Raw genomic sequence first — 17,084 nt, 5'->3', positions numbered from 1 at the left:
TTTTACGTCTCCCGGACTCGTCCCCTTTGTTCACCCTCCATCCCAGCCACGCATCCCTTACATCCATATCTGTAATTTATTTATATTATTGTCTGTCTCCCCACCTCTAGACTGTAAACTCGCTGTGGGCAGGGAATGTGTCTGTTTATTGGTCTATTACTCTCCGAAATGCTTAATCCAGTGCTCTGCGCACAGTTCAGCACTCCATAGATACAACTGAATGAATGAATACTTGTGGCATTTATCAAGTGCTTATTATATGCCATGGACTGTGGCTAAATGCTGGGGTAGACACAGTCCCTGTCCCAGATAGCGCTTTCAGTCTAAGGGACAAAGTCAGTCTACTAGCATTGAAGCTACGCTCACCTCGATCCAACTTCACTGGGTGGGCCACGGAAGACAGCAGAATACCCAAACAGCTGCTTTAAGGTGAGCTGAAATAAAGCCACAGAGCCAAGGGGGAATGGAGGAAGCATTTAAAGAGCACGGCCAAGTCCAGCTTCGGAAAATGTGGCATCAGAAAAGAAATCTGGGTGATAAGCAGCAGCTGGACCAGGTGGGTGCACTGCAATTAAGAAGGAAATGGATCTTTTCGAGCAAAAATCTAGAAAAAAATTTTCTTGTCTCTATCCCCATGCCTAACAAATACCATCACACACACAAAAATCCAGACACAGAAAAAAAACTGCACCTCACGCTGTAAAACCCAAAAACGTTGGTACCTAAGCAGAGCCGGAAGCACCTGTTAGTCCCACCTAATCTACTCCAATCCCACAGGTAAATGTCACGTCGCAGGAGGGTCATCTTCAAATATGAAGGGCATCTTAGATAGAGTTATGTCCCTATAAATAGCTGGATATCTAGATGAATGCAGCAGTGTCTCCAGGGGATGCAAGAAGCTCAGCCCTACAATAACAGAGACTCTGTCTCTGATTGATGTTAACAGCAATCATCATAATTTTGGTATTTGTTGAGTGCTTGAGGCTATCATCCAACGTGTTTCTCCAAGGTGTTCAGATGTTCTACCCTTCTGCACAGTGTTCTGAAAAGAGATCTGTTCAGGCTTTCATGGGGCATTGCAAAAAAAAACTTACTTTTGTTTCGGTCATTTGCATCTTTGTTCCTAACACTTTTCCCTCTTACAAGTTTGGCAGTTTTGGGGCCATTGATCTTCCCCATTAGCTTGTAAACGTCCGGAGGGCAGGAACCATATCTTTCATTTCCCTTGCATGTCCCCAAACTCCTAGTACAATTCAATAGTATTTATTGAGCACTTAATATGTGCAGAGGACCGTACTAAGCGCTTGGAATGTACAATTGGGCAACAGAGAGAGACCAGCCCTGCCCAGTGATTGGGCTCACAGTCTAATCGGGGGAGACAGACAGCAGAGCAAAACTGAACGGAACAAAAACAAGCTGTTGATAATCATGACATTTAAAAATAGCATTTATTAAGTATTTAAGTGTGTAAATATTAAGAGTATTTGTTTAGTATATGCCTGGCGCTTATCTAAGTGCCGGAAAAGATACGGCGCTTAGGACAGTGTTCTGCAGACAGTAAGCGCTCAATAAATACACTCGAATGAATCTAATCAGGTCGGACACAGTCCTTGTCCCACGTGGGGCTTACAGTCTTAATCCTCATTTTACACATGAGGTAATTGAGGCACAGAGAAGTAAAGTGCACACACATCAGACAAGTGGCAGTCAGAATTAGAACTCAGGTCCTTCTGACTCCCAGGCAGGTGCTCTATCCACTAGGCCACTCTGCTTCATTAAAGCTTTTGTTTTTACTGTTAAGTTTTTGCTGTGTTCCAAGCACTGTACTAAGCACTGAGTTGGATACAAGGGAATCAGATCAGACAGTCCCCGTCCCACACGGAGCTCTGTGGTTGTAGTCGATAGAGCACGGGCCTGGGAGTCAGAAGGCCATGGGATCTTATCCCGGCTCTGCCACTTGCCTGTGTGACCTTGGGCAAGTCACTTCCCTTCCTCTGTGCCTCAGTTACCTCATCTGTAAAATGTCCCACGTGGGAGAGGGGCTGTATCCAACCCGATTTGTGTGTATCCACCCCGGCACTTAGAACAGTGCCTGGCACATAGTAAGTGCTTAACAAATAATAATTCTTATTATGATGATGATGAGTATGTCCACTTTATGGTCTTCCCAGGAGTCTAATTAAGATTTCAAAACACCACCCTAGCAGATCTCCAGTGATGGCCTTGTGGCTATGAGAAACAGCGTGGCTCAGTGGAAAGAGCACGGGATTTGGAGTCAGAGGTCATGAGTTCGAATCCCAGCTCTGCCACTTGTCAGCTGTGTGACTGTGGGCAAGTCACTTCACTTCTCTGGGCCTCAGTTACATCATCTGTAAAATGGGGATGAAGACCGTGAGTCCCACGTGAGACAACCTGATTCCCCTGTGTCTACCCCAGCACTTAGAACAGTGCTCTGCACATAGTAAGTGCTTAACAAATACCAACATTATTATTATTATTCATTACTGATCGCTTTTACAGGAAGCAGGGGCCGCTGTTATAAACCATGATGGCTTAGATGGGCACTGCCTGAAGGCAGGGGGATGGACCAGATGACCTCACCAGGACCCCACTGGCCCTAAGTCTACACTCCTGAAATTTCCCCTGACCTTCAGTCAGTCGCCCAACTGGCTGCTTTCCCCACCTAGCAGCAGCAGGCTGGTCATTCATTCAATAGTATTTATTGAGCGCTTACTATGGGCAGAGCACTGTACTAAGCACTTGCAATGTACGATTCGGCAACAGATAAGAGACAATCCCTGCCCAATGACGGGCTGACAGTCTAATCCGGGGAGACAGTCGGCAGAGCAAAAGAGAATGAAACAAAAACAAGACATTATCATGACAGATAAAATCAAGGGGATATACACCTCATTAACAAAATAAATAGGGTAATAAAAAATATATACAAATGAGCACAGTGCTGAGGGGAAGGGAAGGGGTGAGGGGGAGGAGCAGAGGGAAAGGGGATCAGCTGAGGGGAGGTGAAGGGGGAAGGGGGAGGAGCAGAGGGCGGAGGAGAAGCAGAGGGAAAAGGGGGTAGCTCAGTCTGGGAAGGCCTCTTGGAGGAGGTGAGCTCTCAGGAGGGCTTTGAAGAGGGGAAGAGAGTCAGTTTGGCGGAGGTGAGGAGGGAGGGCGTTCCGGGACAGCGGGAGGATGTGGGCCAGGGGTCGACGGCGGGATAGACGAGAACGGGGGACGGTGAGGACGTGGGCGGCAGAGGAGCGAAGTGTACGGGGTGGGGAGTAGAAAGAAGGTAGGTGAGGTAGCAGGGTCATGAGAATTGATTAGGCTACTGATTGAGATTTTCCTCATAGGCCTCACCCCACAGGTCAGCCGAGAATGGTCCAGCTGCTTGAGAAGGGCCCTTCTTTCTCCTGCTGCTGCCGTCGTTGCCGACGCCGACCACAATGGAAACTCCACCAATCCGCCGAGAGTCTCCCACCTGTCCCAGTCCTGGAGCTTCCCCACCAAGCCTCGCGAAGTGCTCAGCCAACAGAGAGTCCCAACTTTGCTTCAGCTGGGGAAACTGAGGCCCAGGATGGCCCAGGCTCCCTCACCTGGGCCCCTGACATCACAGTGGCATTCACAAATGGGACCCGGCCATCCTGACACCCAATTTTCTGCCATAGCCACTAGATCATGCTCCCTCCTTCCAAGAGGGGAAAATAACATATTATTTTCACAGCTGTAAGATTTGAGACTCGTTATTCTCACACTTTGAAGGGAAATTGGATTTATTGGCAGCTTTTTATTCCTGCCTAAGTAATGTTTGCCTGGGCTGGGTAGAGAGTGAGTTGAATAGAGATTACAAACACTGGCTAATTAAAGTGCTTTGAAGATCAGAAGTGATACACAAGCTCACAGTGTATTTCTAATAACATGTAATAACATAATGGGATCTTATGCCATGATTTTCATACATGAGAAATGTTATTGACGACATAAAGCCACAGGCTGGTCACTGATGCCCATTTGGGACCACAGAGGCTTGGAAGAGGCAGAACGGCCCAGGAGAGACCGAACAGAATAGGTTTAAGTTTCCCATGGGCTCTTGTTTCGCGGTGAGATCGCTGTGTGAGTCTGAGACGGATCACGTCCCCTCTCTGATTCTTGGCTAATTCTTAAAGTCTGACTACATTAGATTGTAAGCTCCTTGTGGGCAGGGTATGCGTGTCCAGCATACCATATTTGGACATTGGGAGTCCCTTGAGGGACAGAGACTAGTTCCCACCTGTGTATTCCTCCCAGGACATAGTACAGCTTTCAGCCTACAGTAAGCACTTTATAAATACTATTATTACTTTGATCACTTGGTTGCAGCATCAGCCTCCTTGCTGACCTGTCTCCCTCCTGTCTCTCCCTGCTCCAGTCCACACTTCACTCCGCTGCCCAGATCATTTTTCTAAAAATCTTTCGGTCCAAGTTACCCCACTCCTCAAGAACTTCCAGGGGTTGCCCATCCACCTCCGCATCAAACAGAAACTTGTTACCATTGACTTTCAAACACTCAATCACCTTGCTCCCTCCTACCTTACCTCACTTCTCTTCTGCTGCAACCCACCCCATACACTTCGCTCCTCAATCTACTCACTCTACTTCAATCTCATCTATCTCACAGCAGACTCTTGCCCATGTCCCCTGAAACTCCCTCCCTTTCATATCTGACAGATGATCACTCTTCTCACCTTTAAAGTCTTATTAAAAGGACATCTCTTCTAAGAGGCCTTCCCCTACTTAAACCCTCATTTCCTCTTCTCCCATTCCCTTCTGCCTTAAACCCTCATTTCATCTTCTCCCACTCCCTTCTGCATCATCTCTGCACTTGGATTTGCACCCTTTTTCACCCCTCTCTCAGCCTCACAGCACTTACAGAGATATAAGTCTCAGAATGTTCGTGGGGTAGTACTGTCCAGAGACAAGGGGTCGGTTTTTATGAACTTTCCAGTTGGGGGTGAGAGGAGAAAGAAGAGAAAAGGGGAGAGGGAGAAAGAGGGAAATGGCGAATGGGAAGAGAGAAAAGGGGAGAAGGAGAAATGGGGAAGAGGTGGAGAGAGTGAGGGAAGGAGAAGAGAGTAGGGAGAGGAGAAAGAAGAGGAGACAAAGAAGGAAGAGAAAGGGGAGAGGAGGGAGACATTCCATCTCTCGGCCTCACAGCACTTATATAGATAACCATAATTTACTTAAATTAATGTTTGTTTCCCAGGGAAGCTGCCTACCAACTCCGTTACATTGGACTTTTCCCAAGCGTGTGGTACAGTGCTCTGCTCACGGTAAGTGCTCAATATATTTGATTTTGTTTTTGTTTGATTATTACTACTATGACAAGCACAGTGCTAACTGGGAAAACCTCTCAACTTGGCAAGAGAACTTTGCATTTGTTTTAGCTTTTCAGATCTGCGGCTGTCTGTCTCTGAGCTTGGCTTCTAGCAGCCAGTGAACCTGCAAATAAGATGGTTAGAATTTTCCCAGCCCCTTGAGTTCCTCCAAAGGAAGGTGTCATATGTATTTGACAAAATGTGACCGTCTGAGGCACTTGGCAAAAATTGGCTTGAGAAGGGAATGGTCATTATCTCTCTCTCACGGTGCCCCTCCTGCCAAATTCTAAATATGGGGATGAAAAAAATAGCAGGGACTTTTTTGGGAGAATTTAAGGGATGGGGCAGGCTTCAAAGAGCTCACAGGCCAGAAAGCCACCATTTTGCATTTTCTCAGTCCGTACTGGAAAGTTTCAGGACTTGTCCGACTCCTGGGATGAAATCCGGCTCAAAAGGCTGTGGGGGTAACTTCCCTCAACATCCTTATGTGGGAGATGTTCTGTTTCCGACCTGATTATCTTGTATCTACCCCAGTGTTAGTAAAGTGCTCAGCACGTAGTAAGCGCTTAACAAGTACCATTATCCCCATGATTTGGGTGCCTAGACACACACACCCATACACACACATACACATCCCTCCCGCATGCTCACACACACACCACTTGTAGAAATAAAGAAAGGGAGCCTAATTTGTGTCCCCTGCAAATTTTATTATTTTCATTCACTTCCATCCACCTTCCTTTCCCTGACCACTTCTGCTTCTTCCATCTCACTTACTCCGGGAGGGTGGAACAAAGCGTGGTGGGGGGGACGGTGAGGGGACCTGAGTAGCAGCCCAGGAGAACAAGTAACAATTACAAATTACCACAACAATTAGCGCCTGTGCGGAGGAGATCGGAAACAAAGTGAAGCGCTGCAGGCTACTGATTTGCAGTTCAGTCTATTTCGAGGTGACCTTGCTCTGGAGGCGATGATATTCCTTTAGCCTACAAACCAGATTTATAAAATTGTGAATTAACAGTAATCACACTTATTCTGTTCAATTAATTTAGGCAGGGCCGGGGGGCCCCCGAGGGCAGCTGTTTGTTAAGATGTACGTGAGGTTGTCTTTTTGTTCCCCTTCCCCCCTCCCTTCATGATAAAGTAATTAATTTCTCTCAGGGGAAAACATTATGCATTATTGTGGAGGACAAAGCAGTTAACTGGCAATGGGAAGATTAAGAGCCCATTATGAAGATATGTTGGGTTCCCTGCCCTTCGGAAAGGCTTTATGGTGAGGGAGGGGGTGGAGAGTTGTATATAGGAATACATAAAAGGGGCGATTGGCATGGAGTGGCTAGCTGTGACTCATGGTGGTGTGGGGTCTAGAAGGGCTGAGGCCGGAGACCACAGTCGGCTATCCCGCACCTGAGCTAGCCGGTCCAGAGCCAGACATTCTGGCAGATCCCAGCGAGAAGCAGGTTGTGAGGGGGTCGGGGGTGAGGGGGTGAGCCTAAGGACATGGGAGAGAAAGCATTTGTGTGTCCGTTTTCACTCCGGCAATGTTCCCACCTGTGGGATTCACTTTCTTGTTGTCGGAGTGGATTTTCGGTGAGAGGGAGCAGACCCGACTGTCTCTTCAGGATCTCTTTTCCCTGTAGTGGTGACTGGCTAAGAGGCCTCAGGGAGCTGTCCCTGGCAGCAGGGACCACACAACTAGAGCTCTGAGGCAGCAGGAGGGGGCATGATAGTGGGAGCAATGGCTTCTGAGAATCAGGATGGTTTGGACAATCCACAGAGAGCCCCCAAGCCGATTTTCACCATTTGTTTCAACTCTTTTTTTTCAAGGTATTTGTTAAGTGCTTACTATGCGTCAGGCACTGTACTAAGCGCTGGGGTAGATAAAAGATCATCAGTCCATGTCTCACATGGGGCTCCCAGTATTAATCCCCATTTTACAAATAAGGTAACTGAGGAACAGAGATGTTAGGTGACTTGTCCAAGGTCACACAGCAGACAAGTAGGTTCTTATCTCAGTTCCACCACATGCTTACTGTATCATCCTGGGCAAGTCACTTTAACTCCTCTGTTACCTCATCTGTAAAATGGGGATGAAAACTGTGAGCCCAATGCGGGACAGGGACTGTGTCCAATCCGATTTGCTTGATTCCATCCCAGCGCTCAGCGCGGTGTCTGGCACGTACCACAGTTAATAATACCACAGTTGTTATTATTAGCAAAATAGAAGATCGTGACAAAGTATGGCTTTCTTGGGCCTAAGTATGGGCAGGAAGGAAGACTCGGTATTGCAATAGAGATGCCAACTGATCCTGAGCACTGCACTTCCCTCCGATAGTAGCTTCTCCCTCTTCCCTGGACACCAGGCCCTAGAGGTCACAGTTAAAAAGGGGATCAGGTTCCTGATCCCACCTACCTGCTGACCCTTGGGGCTGGGTGGAGTCTCCCTCCTTGGCTGGTGAGGTTCTGGGAGGTGGAGAAACCTAAGCTTTCCAAAGGGATCACAATGGGCTCGGGACCACTCACCTGAGGGAATTGATGTTGATGAATCCAGTGGCATCAGCTGGCTCATAGTCACCCTGTACATTCATGCTGTAAGAGAAGATGTGATGAGAAGTTGATGATGTGGGGGAGACCAAGGGTTTGGATGAGGATGGGGGCTTCAAGCTACCCCTCTTCCCCACTGTTCTCTCTGGGGCAGTTAGTGCCGGGATGGAAAGGGCAAGCGGAAGGTTTGGGTTATGGCTGTTTCGGATGAAGCATTTGAGACTGAGAATTTCTCTCTCTCAACTTAGAGACATTTTGTCCTTATGGCTACCTGGCCCACGGGGCAAACTACTTCTCGCCCCTCTGTTCAAAAACACACTCAAAACCCTGCTTTCTGGAACTACTAGAGGCAGGGATACTTACTGGCAATTCTTGCCCCCTTCCAGATACTCCTCTCCCTAAAACGAACTCCAACTCTTGAGCCCAGTCGGTCAATTGTATTTATTGAGTACTTACTCTGTGCAGAGCAGTGTACTAAGTGCTTTGGGAGAGTACAATATAGCAATACAACAGACACATTCCCTTCCCACAATGAGCTTATAGCTTAGAGCCCAGACAGTTGGTCTCTCATTCCCTTTCAGGAACAGATCATCTCGAGGGCAGGCCCAAGCGAGGTAAAACCAAAGATTCAAAGGTGTTCCAACACTGAATCTCAGAGACATCCAGAAATAATGACCTCTACTGCAAGCAAGCACTCTTCTCCCATACTTGTCAAAACAGAGATTGCTTTATTATGAAAACCGAAACCTGAGGAAGCAGTTATTGAGGCTCTTCAGGAACTACAACAGGAGGACTTGAAATGCTCTGGGCACCTCTTGTCTTGGCTTATGCTGTGACTCGTCTCTGGCCCATAGCGATGCTTTGGACACATCTCTCCCAGAACATCCCAACTCCACCTGCAATTGTTCTGGTAGGGTATCCTTTGAGTTTTCTGGTGGGTAAATCCCTCTTGCTAAGAAGTAGCAGAGTACAAGTTCTGTCTGCCTGGGATTCCCGATAATCAGAAGCCACTAGACTTTCGGCGGCATTTCTGGGGACAGCACAGCCCTCAGAGAGAAAAGCCTAGGTCCTCCGTGGTGGAATTTAGGAAGATCTAGAACCTCGAGACTATAAGCTTATCTCTAGGCTAAGCTCATTACGGGCAGGGGACTCGTCTGTTAATTTTACTGTATTGTACTCTCCCATATGCTTAGTACAGTGCTCTAGACTGTAAATCATCCTCTAGACCGAAAGCTCTGTACTGTACTCCACATTTAGTACAGTGCTCTGACACAGTAAGTGATCAATAAATATGACTGAATGAATGAGTGCTCTGCTCATAATAGGTATTCCACAAATGCCACTGATTGACTGAAGGTTCCCATTTGGGGGCAGCCTGGCCTGTTTCAGCTAAATGCAAATATCTTCTCAATAAAATGACCAGGACTTCCAGAGCAGAGTATTCTAGGTTCATGCCTGCTACACAGACACACTTAGATACCCATAAGGCACCCCTACTATCTCATATTAATGTCTGTCTCCCCCTCTAGACTGAAGCTCATTATGGGAAGGGAACGTGACTGCTAATTCAGTCGTATTGGACTCTCCCAAGTGCTTAGTACAGTGCTTGGCATAGGGTAAGTGCTCAATAAATATGATTAACTGTGACACCCCCAGTGTCGGCAAACACAATGGACTAAAACACTGGGCTCTCAGGCCTGTAAGAAAACAAATTAACTTTCTTGGGGAGGACCTGGCCCTCCAACTCCTGCTCTGATCCCCAGGTCTGAGAGGAGAAGGGACCCAGAGAGAGACAAGTAGGCTCAAACTCCCCTCCGTTCACTTCCCTACAATCCAGCCGGTCCCCAGAGGAGTCATTTCCCACGTCCAGCATCAGAGGCAGATGTGGGGTGGGGATGGGGGGGAATCTGAGGAAGTAGGAGAAAAGAACTACCTCATCTCTCAGACTGCTCACAGTTCCAGACCCAGGGCTAAAATGGGGAGGGTGCTCAACTCTGGTGCTTCAGATGCTCAGAACAGGGTAAGGGGGTGGGAAACATTCCCACAACTGGCAGGAAGAGGAGAGGGGAGGGGGAGAGCTGGTACCTATTCAAATCCTACTTCCCCTTGCCCCTCCCTTCTTCTCTGCCAGGACTCCACTGCCGAGCTCCAGCTTCCTTGCGAAGAAGTTGCCTGCCTGACCCTGGACCACTTCCTCACCAGAACAGGGGACCAAGAATCTTTCTTCCATTCCCTCTGACCTAGGGACATGGGATCTGAACTTCCACCAGGCACAGCAGCGTCAGAAGGGGTCACTGGGGAGGTGAGAAGCAGCGGGGGACAAGCAGCAAGGGATGGCTGAGGAGACATACCTCCTTGCCCACTGTCCTCACAACCCTCTCCTGCCCCACTTTGGAGACTCTGCTGTTTTGCTGGGTTGAGGGTGTGGAGATGATTCTACAGTTCTTAAAAAGCTTCTATTTTCCTTGACCTTTAAGTTCTCTCTGCCTGCTGAAATGCGATATCGACCCAGCCGAGCAACCCAGGGAGAGGAGGTGTACATCCCTTTCCACAAAACGGCCATCCTCCTGGCACATTCCCTCCAAGCTGCCTAGCCTCCTCCTGTGGCCCTGGCCTATTTCAATTACCCCTCCTCCTCCTGCCTCACCTCTTCCTCCTCTCCATTTCTCCTTCCTGCTTCCATCCTTCTCTCTTCCTTTCTAATTTCAACTGGTCCCTTTTCCTCCCTCTCAGGTAAGTGTTCAGAAATGTCTACACTGAGTCCTGGAGAGAATAATGTTCCAAGGGATAGGCTGTGGGGGGAACAATGCTCCAAGGGGAAGGTTGTTGAGGGAACAGGGTCCTAGGGGAAGGCTGTTGGGGAAATGAGGCCCCGAGGAGAAGGCTGTACAGGACCCCGAGGGGAAGGCTGTTGGGAGAACAAGTGTCCGAGGGGAAAGCTGTTGCACGTTCAGTGAAGGGAACTCTCTTCTGGCCCCCTACTTCTTTAGTGATGGCAAGGGGGCCCACCCATAGCCTTCTATGGGGTTATGACAATGGAGAGGAAAATCAGTTTTCCCACCGGCACAAGGCATCTCCAGCAGAGTGGCGAAGGCTCGGGAAACTGGCATACGGCAAGAATCTCCCCATGGCCCGCACCGGCTCAAGTCCCAAGGCCATGCGGCAGCTGAGGGTCAGACAGTCGGAAAACCAGAGCAAACAGGGATGCCTAATTGATTTCCTTCACTCCCCTCAGCTGTGTGGGACTATCTTTGTCCGTGTTCCCGTTCTCCTTTAAGTTAATGCCAAACTATTTCCTAAAACCCAAACAGACCCCCTCCCTGGCTGGGGCCGAGTACAAACCCACGCCCAACGAGCTTCTCAGCACCCAACGAAGAATTGCCAGAGCTCATTTCTTGGGTACCGAAAACCTCTTCTAAAAATGGTGGGAAAAAAAGAAAAAGAGTTTACAATGATTTTTTTTACCTCCCCTGACGGTCTACAGAAAAACCTCTGTGCTTTTATTTTTGCTCATTCGAGTGGCTCTGACCTGCTCTATAATTACGTTACTTTCTACCTACTGTGCTGAGGCATTTCCATCCTCCACTACCTCTCACAGCTTTCTCTCTGGTTCCTGTGACGCTGTCACTCAAAGGCTTTCAAATCAACGATGTAGAAATCAAAAAGAAAAGGAAAATGGTCGGAGACACAGTGAGAATAAGTGCTCCTGCTTTTCTCTCTTTTTTCCCCTTTTCCCTTTTTACTTTATTCATTTAATCTCCCTGAGTGAGAATGCAAGGCATAATGAAGGGTTGGACAGATTATTAGAGGCTGTTGATTTAGAGGGGGAGGGAAGAAAGAGCCAAAGAGAGAAAGAGAGAAGATAATTTGACATTTACCCCGACTGATCTAAACTGATTCTGCTTATAAAGTGTTTAGAAAGATTGAGGGGGGAAAAAATCCAACAATGTAAAGAGAAGGAAAAGAAAAAAATAATATTGACTGCAAAACAAAACTCGTGCTCTAATTCTCAACTCGCCTTCAGGGAAGTGATAGGTAGGAGTCAAATTTGGATCCGGCACTACGGCTCCGACCTGTCGGGGTGGGCTAGGCACGGTCTCCCAGGCAGATGGCGGTCCGGGCCTGGCCGGACCCCAACTCTGGCATTCGCCTGCCCCCGATCTGGGCCTGCGCTCACTTGTGGTCTCTGGGCAGCAGTGAAGCTTCCAGTCTCAGTGCTTGCCAGAAGCAGAGGAGAGGCAAAAGAGGGGGGAAATCTCTCTCGATCCCTTTCTCTCACAGCTAACACACAATGAACACATGCACTCCCCTGCCACCCGCCCCCCCGTAACACACATACACACACCTCTCCAAGCACGGGGAGAGGTGGTTCCCCAAGGCCACCTCAATCCACTGAAGAGCCAAGGTAGAAGTCTCCTTTGGAGAAAGCCAGCTAATTATCCCTCTGATCCCAAAAGAACAGCCCACCAGAGTGGAGCCGAGCCTGGAGGCATGAGATTTTGATTGGAATCTCACCTTGAAAATCAACCATGGCGAAGAGAGGAACCACCGAGGCAAGGTCAAGAGCCTTGGAGGACCGTGTTGTGGTTCTAAGGCTCCTTGGTCCCTAAAGATACCCAGGATCCTCTACAGGGAGTAGAGGAGGGAAGGCCAGCTTCGGGCACGGCACCTACCTCACAAGCTCCTCGTTGTACAGGGATTGAGGCGACTCTCTCCCCAGGATGTACACCTGGCCCTTGAACACAGACACCTGAACCTTTCCTTCCACCGACTCCTGGGACCTAGCGATGCAGTGGCGGATGAACTCACACTCCGGGCTGTGCCAGAAACCTAAAAGAGACAAGAACAGCATGAGAAGGTGGTTCAGCTCACATCTATACACACCATTTGGGCATTTACATTCATCCCACCCTCAGTCCCACAGCACTTGTGTACTTAGCTGTAAATTATTTACATTAATGCCTGCCTTCCCCTCTAGACCGTAAACTCACTGTGGGCAGGGATTGTATCTACCAACTCTGTTGCACTGTACTCTCCCAAGCGCTTAGTATAATGTTCTGCACACAGTGAGAACTCAATAAATACCACTGATTGATTCCGGTTTAGGGCTCAAGAAAAGGCTGGTCCTCCTTGTGGCAAAGGAACAGAAACAAACCAGACCAGATGATTACTTCAGGGCCAAGGCTGAAAACACAAGATGGTTGGGGTGAGGAAGAAGGTGATTTTTTAAAAAATGCTACTTGTTTAGGGCTTACTAGGTTCCAGGCACTGCACTCACCGCTGGGGTAGATGCAGGGTAATCAGGTTGGATACAGTCCCTGGTCCATATGGGGCTTACAGTCTTAAACCCCATTTTAAAGACGAGGTAGCTGAGGCCGAAAGAAGTGCAGTGATTTGCCCAAGGTCATGCTGTTCTTTTATTAGGTTCGGGGTTGAGGGCTCCCGGGAAATTAGAGAGTGTATCCTCTGTAGGTGGCAGGCTGGGACATTTTTCACCCTTGGGTTTCCCCTCTGACACCCAGTAGATCACGGTTCTCCTGTCCTACCCAGGTACCTTTTGGGAAGGGGAGGGAAGAGAGGCATTCCCATAGGATATTAGCTGTTGATCTGAGTGCTGTGGGGCAGAAACGGAACCTGGGGAGAAAGACAGTGGGGTGGATAGATTTAAGACTGTCTGGTGGAGGTGGGGGACTGTTGTCTGGCGGGGAAGGAGAATTAGGACGGAGTCTCATGTTCTTGTTCAAAGGGTTAAAAAGAGCAAGCAGCATTTAGTGGAAGAATGGGGATGAAAAAGAGTGGAAGAGGTTAGCATTACAAGATTGAGGTAAAAACCCCCCACTACTTCAGTAGAAGCAGCATGGTGTAGCGGACAGAGCACAGGACAGGGAGTCAGAAGGTCATGGGTTCTAATCCCAGCTCCACCACTTGCCTGTTGTGTGACCTCGGGAAAATCACTTCACATCTCTGAGCCTCAGTTACCTCATCTGTAAAACGGGGACTTAAGACTTTGAGTCCCATATGGGACAGGGACTGTGTCCCACCTGGTTACCTTGTACCTACCCCAGTGCTTAGAACAGTTCTTGGCACATAGTAAGCACTTAACCAATATCATAATTATTATTATTATTCTAACTGACATCGGCAATGTCTACCCAGCTAGTTCACGAACTCTTTGAGGGCAAGGATCCTGTCTGCTTACTCTATTATATTCTCCCAAGCACACGGTACTGCGCTGTGTACTACTGGTTGATTGTTTCCTGTCCTGGTGACTCTTCCCCCTGGAACTGACCTTACCCTAGGAGCTCGCCTCACCACTCCCTACTGTTCACTACTCCCCTTCAGTTAGGCAGGGATAGGCGGAGCCTGGGCTGGGTCGGTCAGTGGACTAAAACGGCTTCCTCTCCTTTGTCTCCGAGAACTAGTTAGCTCAGGAAAGACCCCTCGCACCCCACCTTCCTCTGGAAGCCCAGGGCCCCCTTCCTGGGGCAGAATAGGTCGGGATTGGAGGGGATTGACCTTGGGGCGTTATCAGGCCCGGTGATCGGGGTCCATATGGCCCAGGCGGCCTCTCAGGTGGGCTCACCTTCCCATTCTTTTCTGAAGTAACTCTACTCGCTGTCAGTCCCTCCGGCAGACCCGGCTCCGCTTTCCTCCTTCCGCTCTCCGTGGGGCTGAGGGAGAGATGTTACAGGCACATCTGTCCGTCTGAGCCCCATTGTGCCAGCAATCTAGCCTCAGTCCTTGGGGGAGCCGGGGGGAAGGGGCGGACTTCCCCTCCCAACTCAGGTACACTAGAATGGCTCCAAGGTGCCCTGAGTGACAGCTTTAGGAGCCACAAATAGGGCCGAGCCGGGGAGGTGATCCCAGGGTCTTCTGTCTTTGGCTCTCGCCAGACACCCGAGAGCTCCCAGATGGATTACTGGGGCCTGAAGATCCAGGGGCAAGCTGGGGCAGGGGAGAGGCAGGAGTTTTGTTCCTTGAGGGGAGGTGAAGAATGGAGGGGGGGACGGAAGTTGGCTTGGCTCCTTGGGAAAGGCATGGACCGAGTTAGTGTCACAACCCACCGGCGCAGCCCGGGAGTGCAGGAGATTAAACCATGACTAAGTGCCAGGATCTCGCTGGCACACAGTGGCAAGCAGCCTCCAGGGGTTCTGGGCCTGGAAGGACAAGAGGCACCATTACCCCTTATAAGAAATCATCTGCTTGCCTTAAGCAAGAGAAAGGAGCCTCCATGAGAACCAGAGATCCCTTTTGTGGCCCTAAGAGGGTAATTAGTCCATTAAGCTCTCAGAGATCAGGAAGAAAGGCAGAGAGATGGATCCAGCAGATAGAGGAAGAGGAGAAAGAGATTCTATTTAAAGGCCTGCAATGAGCCTGAAGTTTTATCTCTCTCATCTCTCCCATCTAGCTTCCAAACAGGTGCCCTCTCAACTTTCTTTACCCAGCTGGCCTTGTGTGAGAAGGCCGTGAGCTCTGATCTGAGCTCTCATTCCTTGGGGAACAAGAGGAAAGGTAAAAGGGCCTGGCCTGTATTTTATTAAGATTGTAATGGTTTTTGTAATCGCTTTTCCAGCTTGGAACTGGACTGGCCTGAGCGATTGCTGTACAACTGCCTGACAGAGGGTCTTTGTGGGCACCTAAATCTCTGTAGGCAGGGGACCCAGGTCAATGTTCATCTGGCTCAGCTTCTTGCTGGACAGTAGTCCCTGGACCTGTTGGCACCTGGAAACTGGGGTGGGAGAGTGGGCTGAGGACTTCCTTGAGTTGGCACTGCTAGAGTGGGCATAACCAGGACTTCCCATGAGATGCTTCTGTGGGAGCCTGGCCAAAATGCCCCTTGGTGAGCCCCCCTTCAGGGACAAGTGAGGTGGGAGACATGGAGGGCTGCTATCAAGAAAGCAAAGAGAGAGAGAGAAGGATCAAAGAAAACACAAGGTAGGGAAGCACAGAGGACAGCCTGCTTCTTAAAAATGAAGATGTGGTTTTCTAGGTCCTAACTTGCTGTTTTAAACCAAACCAAAAAAACAACAACCCACCACAATTGGGATGGTGTATTGGGAAAGGAGCAAGGTCTGGTTAACAGCTTTGTAAGTACGGGAGTCTGGACTCCTGGGTTCCGTAACCAATCATGGAAAAAGAGGACACATGCGATATGTAGGATGCTATGAGATCTTCAGATGAATAGGGGAATCTTACTAGTCTTAGAGAGAGCATTAATATCACGATAACTAATTCTGAGTAAAAGTCCTGCAGATAGAAATACTCTTGGGGTTACTGCTACTATTACTCAGCAGGTGGGTTTTCTTCATGTCTGATTCCAGGAAGAAGAGAGAAGGTCAGAAGGCGAGCCCCCCAGGAAGAGTGTCTGATTTCCATCAGTGAATTCTCCCACAGCGCTTACTCCAGTACTCTGCACCCAGTAAACACTTAATAAACACTATTACTTTGACTCCTACTAAATGAGGGTGGGGAGGTGTTGGTTCATAGCTCAAGTTGGAACTGTGCTCATTTTTACTACCTGAATCCCAAATACCAACACAGTTTTGTTTTCGCTTGGAAAGTTTTTTAGGGGTAGGGGAGTGAACAACCCATTTAATTCCTTAAATCTCTGTCACCTTTCTCAGTCCCCCGAGCCTTCCACACTCCGGGCCAGGCCAGGCCCAGCCGAAACCTGCAGGTGCCTCTTTCCCACTGGCAGGGCTTCTCTATGCCCAGCCATCAGCCCCAGTGACACTCCCACTTGGGAAAAGAAATCCAACTTTAATCACTGACATCCCAGGGAGCAAAATGAGACCTGTGGGAGACAATAGCATTTCCACACCTGGCCCAGCCTGGGAGGAGGGGGGGCAGAGTCGGGAGTGAGGCGGCTTCAAAGCCACCTTCTCACAAAGAGAGAAAGAAACCAAACACATAACCACTAATCTCTTAAACTAGTTACAACAATTAGGTAGTTAAAAAGAAAAGGAGTATGGGGAGAGAGAAGTGAAGAAGATAAACTGGAGCTTCTCAGCTTTACAAGTTGCTAGTTCCAGGGAACAGGGTAAACGTTGCCTTCACTGTGGGTGCTTATGGGGATTTTTAAATGGTATGTGTTAAGTGCTTTAAGGTTGGACACAGTCCCTGTCCCTCATTCATTCATTCACTTAATCATATTTATTGAACCCTTACTGTGTGCAGAGCACT

General features: G+C 48.8%; 1 protein-coding gene across 2 annotated transcripts in view; it reads right to left on the bottom strand.

Moving 5' to 3' along the window:
• Positions 1-6,046: 6,046 nt before the first annotated feature.
• Positions 6,047-17,084, bottom strand: part of ASS1 (argininosuccinate synthase 1) — an 87,897-nt gene continuing 76,859 nt past the window's right edge. For both annotated transcript variants that reach the window (XM_029062792.2, XM_029062794.2), the window contains 3 exons: positions 12,575-12,731; positions 7,881-7,946; positions 6,047-6,343 (listed from right to left, as the gene is read on the bottom strand). In XM_029062792.2, coding sequence (XP_028918625.1) covers positions 6,298-6,343; positions 7,881-7,946; positions 12,575-12,731 — 269 coding nt within the window. In that variant the 3' untranslated portion in view covers positions 6,047-6,297. The remainder of the gene's footprint in view (positions 6,344-7,880; positions 7,947-12,574; positions 12,732-17,084) is intronic.

This window comes from Ornithorhynchus anatinus, chromosome 4 (assembly GCF_004115215.2).
Source record: "Ornithorhynchus anatinus isolate Pmale09 chromosome 4, mOrnAna1.pri.v4, whole genome shotgun sequence".
Taxonomy (NCBI): Eukaryota; Metazoa; Chordata; class Mammalia; order Monotremata; family Ornithorhynchidae; genus Ornithorhynchus; species Ornithorhynchus anatinus.
This window is presented reverse-complemented; position numbering and strand designations above follow the sequence as displayed.